General features: G+C 38.8%; 1 protein-coding gene across 7 annotated transcripts in view; it reads right to left on the minus strand.

Moving 5' to 3' along the window:
- adgrl3.1 (adhesion G protein-coupled receptor L3.1) overlaps nucleotides 1-6,301 on the minus strand; it is a 131,931-nt gene that overhangs the window by 80,250 nt on the left and 45,380 nt on the right. For all 7 annotated transcript variants that reach the window (XM_014004870.1, XM_014004869.1, XM_014004867.1 and 4 more), the window contains exon 4: nucleotides 273-382. In XM_014004870.1, the coding sequence (XP_013860324.1) occupies nucleotides 273-382 (110 nt within the window). The remainder of the gene's footprint in view (nucleotides 1-272; nucleotides 383-6,301) is intronic.

Genomic DNA, 6,301 nt, shown 5'->3' on the forward strand with positions numbered 1-6,301 from the left:
ATCTGGTTAAGTGTTCATATTCCCAACTTCCATTTGTCTTTCTCATTCTTCCCATCTCATATATTACCAGAATGAAATGTCAGTATAACTTTATATTTGTGAATATGTATGGAAAACTGTAGCCACTTCTATATCAACATCAAATGTTTACCAAACTTGCAAAAAAAATCAGTTTCTATCAGGATGTTGTAGACATTGAAATCATATTCATGCTGAGTAAATGCAGTTTGGTACGTGTGATCTTTCAGTGGAACAAAATCAAACTAACTTACTGTAAGGAACACACTCATACTGGACTTCCAGGTATTTGTACGTTCCTGGGCAGGGATCAGGGAAAACATCAGGGCCTGCCACCACTGCACACTGGGTACGGTTGTTGCATCTATAAGCAGAAGATAAGAAAGAATTAAAACTAAAATCTTCACCTACCATTATGAGCATTGTGATAAATAGTAAGATGTACTGGTTTGTTAATAACAGAAACAGTATGTGGTCAAAAAGGAAACAAATCTTTGTGTTAAGACAAGCCATACCACACACATACGCACAATGAGTTGCATAAATAAACTTTGTTAAACTTAATTCCAACAACTGCAGAACTAACTAGATGAATCAAACAGCCCCACACAAAGAATCTAAATTTAATTCCACCGGGTAATTATAAACTGGGCATTGTTAGCTATTTGTACGCCCGACATCTGATTTAATTACGCAGTGTTCTTATCAATGTCTTTTAGAATGCACAGCATGGAAGGTGAAGCTTCAGAATGACAAAATGTCTCTACAACCGCAGTAACTGCTGTGTCTTTGAACATGGCGGAAGAGATGAGAGGGGATGCTGCTTTTCTGTCAGTGCACAGTTAGTGTCCTAGTTTCACACTGCAGAGTCCAACGTGGCAGGAGAGCCTCTACCAAAAGTCAGAGACAAAATAAATATCTTTCCATTTTTTTTTTTTCACCACCAACAAATTTCTTCTGTCACATTTTTTATAGTGTGCCTTGCTGGCAAAAGCACACTAATATTTCCAAATGGACACAAATATTTAATTAAGAAAGCACAGGCTGAGACATCCCACATTAACAATGTCACAATGTCAAGACTATAAGTTTTATAATGCTACAGCATACATTAGAAAAAAAGCCCTGTAACTGTCTACAAATCAACCTCATCTGTCATTTCTGGCTCAGTTGATTACGTTTTATCAGTTCAGTTAAAAAAAAAATACACACAATCCTTTACACACAGACAATTTGTAGAAGTTTAAATACTTTGTTATAAGCTGCATTAAGGCATGATAGTCAACATGGTGTGAAAGCAGTACCTGTAGATACACTTCTTAACCTAAATGCATGTTCAAAAATGGGGATTTAATTTTTCCATAAATTCGAGATTTGTCTCTTACTAAAAATGTTTAAAAAAATCAAAAGTAGGTGCATTAGTGTAGATATTAGAATTGCATATAAAAAGCCACAGAGTTAAGAAACAAAACTTGAATCCCTGTAACAGTTTTGTCCCACTTGGTATCATCGCTCCATCATGTACAATTTTATGATACGTTTTCTGCATTTATTCTGACACTCAAGGGTCGTCTGTGTTTAAGAACCCTTTATGCTGTAAATGTAGCAGCAATACACTCATACTAGTACTTCTGGAGTAGACATTACAGTAATGGCATCATTGAGATCACTTGTACACAAGGTGGCTGACAAGTGAAGAGCTATAGCGCAAGGACAGTTACCAGCACGTGTGTGTTTATGTGTGTGTGTGGGTGTGTGTGCGCGAACACAGCAGTGAGAACAATAACCCATGTCTTTAAGAGTGTTTTGACCCAGACTCCAGATAATTAATTCAAATCATTAGGGGGGGCTCGCCTCTGACACACAAAATGTAAGTATTTCTCGTTCGTATTACTGCAGGTTATGCACAGCAGTGCACTAGGTCTGTTTAGCCCCTGAGAGTATGTGTTTACATGCATGTAAAGCAGGTGAGCAGCTATAAAAATGCATGCTTTACATTTATGTGTGTGCATGTGTAATTAAACATGTCAGGGTCTTGTCTCACAAGCAAAGGTGATTTGCAGGAGGAAGAGCGGTGCCCATATATTATTGTGACACATATATGTGATAACATAAAACACTACTTCACACTGAAGCACCACTTTATCCCAATGGCACTTCCTGCTTTAAATGAAATATTTAAATGACAAGAATGAAGAGTATATTATGTACAAGAATGGGGAGGACAAAGGAGGAGATGTGCAAAGAAAGGGAATATTTTAAGAAGGCTGATTAGCTATCTTTTTTCTCCTCTGAATATTTCCTTTCAATTAGTTAAACTCTTGCGTTCCCTCTGTGCGCACCTGTCAAACAGATGACATTTACATTAAAAACAGTCAGATTTTCCCATTGAGGTGTTTTAATGAGCATACAAAACCCCTCATGTCTCTTTTTTTCTAAAAGTATCATTCAACAATTAGAATAATGAAATATGCATGAGAGCTAATTTGATTTTTAGTTCAATATTCTTGTAAAACAGACAAAACGTCTAAGACAGAGAAACACAGCAAAGTTTATTAATGTTGGCCAGTTTGTCCGTGGTCAGGTGAAAGATAATTGGAGTTTAAAAAGTTTGAAACTGTATGTGTTGCGTGTGTCATAATCCTATAGCAATGCAGGCCCCTCCTTTATTCTCCCTCACCTTCTTTTTTTTTTCCTCGCCTCCGTGCTTTTTAATTTCTTGCGCCGGTGGCTTCATCATTGGTCACCTGTCAGCAGTGCAACTTGTAGAGTGAAAGAAGGGTAAAAAACTGACACGCTGCCACATTTTTCCACACAACACCTACAATTGGACATGACCAGCTGGCACACAGTGGTGAATCAGAGCACAAAACGCCATTTAACCACCTCAAATATGTCCTGACTTAAAAAAAAAAACGGTTGCTGCTTTTGATGTCACCCCACCCAAAGGCAAGTGTATATAGCTAGCTGTTTAACAGGCAGAGTGTTGGTATTAATTACTTTTACACTTCAAATTTAAGGAGAGAAAGTATTAAACACTGAAAACACAGAGAAACCCAGGGGCTTTATAGAAATGATGGAAATTGAACAGAGGAATGCAGACTAGCTAGGAGACATCCTTAAAAAAGACATGGATTTAGTCAGATTTGTTTTACTGTGTAAAGAGTAAAAAATATTGCATCAATAATTTGGCTAAGTGAATGTATAGTTGTTCCAGTAACATCATGGATTTGCATCATACATTCAGTCCAATGTAAATTTAAATAAAAACTGCAAACACATTTATGTTGCATGTAACAGACAAAATGAAAGCTGAAAGTCTTGGCATTGTGAGTTAATCAGACTATTAATATGTTTAACATATTTCTCTATCAGTTAGCTGACAGCTTTGTTAACACTAATTAAATGCATTGTATCACCTTTTGAGATACCTTGCAAAAAATGAACATTTTCCCTGCTCTCTGTGTCCTTTGATGATTCTTGTTTTTATGATCTTTTTTGCTATTTGTTATTTTATGTCACAAATACCCATATATCTATCTTCTATTACTTATCCCTCCTCAGTTTTCAAAGGCAACAGTTCCAAGAGAAAAAAAATCCCAGTTCCAGCCCCACCTTGAGGATCCCGAAGTGTGAGAGAATACCTAATTCCTCAAGTGAGTTCTGAATCTGCCCCAGGGTCTCTTACAAAGTGAGACATGCTCAAAAAACCTGCAAAGTTAGGCAACTAGAAGGCGTCCTAATTAGACGCCTGAACCACCTCACCTGACATTTTTCGATGCAGAGAAGCTCGCCCGGCAGAAGAAGCCCCCCAGGGTCAACAACCCTGCAAAGAAATCTTTTTGCAGTTGCTTATATCCAGAATTTTGCTCTTTTTTAATGATTCATACACAGGTGAGAGTTAGCATGTCATACCAGTAAGACAAAAACTTAGCTTTTTGACAACTCTCAACAAAGAAGCAAGCTGTTTGGACTCTCAACAAAGACAATAACTATCCACCTCAATACATTACATCCTTTCTTTATTTCATTTACATAGTTATGTATATACTTCTAATTTATATATTCTATAAAATTTGCATTGTTAATTTGCTCACTTCAGAGCATTACACAAAACGTTTCCCACCATATTTAGGACAAATAAACATCTACGTCAACTCTTTCGGCTTGACTGAACAATGGAAATCCCTCATATTTGAAGATGAAGCCAGGATACACTGATCCATCTACAGCTCCATCCTATCATCCCTCGTGAACATGACTCCCAGATACTTGAACCACCTGCAGCAAAAACACATTCCAGACCCAGGTGCATTGCAAGCCGGCCCGCAGGCATGGGAGAGTTTTTGGGCGTGAGGCATTGAGCTAGCTCTAGGGACATGTCACAAATAACTTTTAAAGAAAACAAAATTCTTCTGGCAGGCCAAGCAGTTTGTCTCGTAGACATTTGTCTCCAGTTAAAGGACTTGACGTCGTTCAGGGAATTGGCAAACTACAGGAAAAAGTAATATAAGTTTCAAACTAGCTGTGGCTATGAATATTTGTCCTTTTATTTTTGCTTTATGATACCACTAAACTGGCTTCATGGGCTGAGTCAGAAAGCAGTGAAGGTTATTGACTAAATATGGGGCAGAGAGCAAAGACTTGACAAAATTCTCTGTGCTCTATATTTCCCCAATCACTCCTATTTATTTTAGTCTTCAGTTCCTTTCTTTTCCTTCTCTCCCGCTCTAAGCCAAGATAATAAACCATCTTTTAGCCTTTGTCTTTATTCCTTCTGCCTAGGAAATACTCCCCCTTTGTCTCTTGTTCTGACTGTCTTTTTTCCCCTCTCTGTTTATCTATCTTAAACCCACTTAGCTGCAGTTTCCGAAGTCACACCCAGATATATGTGGTAGGCTTCTTATTGCTGCCCCCGTTCGCTCCCACTTTGTCCTTTCTCTCTCCCTCCCTAATATCTTTCTCATCCCTGACTCCCTTAGGGCGTCATCTCCAGCCTCCCCCGTTTCTCTTTCAATCCCTCCATCCTCGGTAAAGCCTGCGCTGACGTCATCGCTCTCGCTGAGCCAGTACCCTGAATCAGATCCAGAAAAGACTCCCTTATGTCCCCAGTACCTCCATCTCCTTCTGTTTTCTTTTTCTGCATCGCTCTCATTGCCTTCCTGCCAAACCGTCTATCCAGCAGCCAAACAAAACGTGAGAACATCACCAGAAATCCACATTTTCTCTCCATCGTTGGATCGTGATTTGTGCACGCGCAGCACCGCACACCTTCGCAACCTTGTCTCTCCAGCACCAAAATTATCTTTTTTCTTTATCTTGTCTTTTCTCTTTCTTTTAATTAGCATGACCGCATCAAAACAAGGCAGTGGCCTGGATGCCGCCTAGCGTGCTGGTCTGGGTTCCTTGCAACGTGCAAAACACACACACACACACACACACACACACACACACACACACACACACACAAACAAACCATTCACTAACAAAGCCGAGCTGTGGCGGGCAGAAGGAGGAAGATGTGCTGCTGCAGTGGGTGCTGTTGTTGTTATTGTCTCTGATGTTTTTCACTTTGTTTGGCAGAACTCCTTTCACTTCATCTCTGCCTCTCTGTCTCAATCTTTCCTATAAATATAACAGAGTGACTTGGTGCAGCTGACGCTGGAGGATGGAGCACGCGTGTGGCAACGCTTGTGTGTGAGCACACGCGCGTCTGCAAGCAGCTGTAAAACAGAATAAATATTTGACTCAGTGCATGTGCATGCGCGTGACAGTCTGTGTTGTGTGTATTTGAATTTGCTCAGACATAGATGTGTTATAAAAAAAAAACGACATAATTACAGAACAAGTGAGATGTGGGAGTAATCCTCATGAGCTGAGAGAAGTTTTGAGAGTGAGCGCAACACAAAGCCTGAGCAAAATCCTTTGGAATCAACATTTCAATATCGTTAGACCATTTCAGAGCCTCAGCACCACTACCATACTCCACAGTGGCATTTTTAACTGTGTGTGAGTCCGTGCAACACATCGAAACTGTCTGGAAGTAAGTTGGAACACTTTAAATATAGAAAAAAAAATTAAAATTATATATACACAATGTATTTATTCATGTACAATGCTAGAAATTTTACCCTAAAAATCATCCATAAAGTGGGGGAGTAGTATTATTCACAAGTTATTGATAATTAGATTTTTAATCCTTTTTAGCTCTAAAAATGATGATCCTATTGTACTTGAGATCATACTATACATGAATAAATATGGTACATATACAGTATATATA

Source organism: Austrofundulus limnaeus, unplaced genomic scaffold, assembly GCF_001266775.1.
Source record: "Austrofundulus limnaeus strain Quisiro unplaced genomic scaffold, Austrofundulus_limnaeus-1.0 Scaffold27, whole genome shotgun sequence".
Classification (NCBI taxonomy): domain Eukaryota; kingdom Metazoa; phylum Chordata; class Actinopteri; order Cyprinodontiformes; family Rivulidae; genus Austrofundulus; species Austrofundulus limnaeus.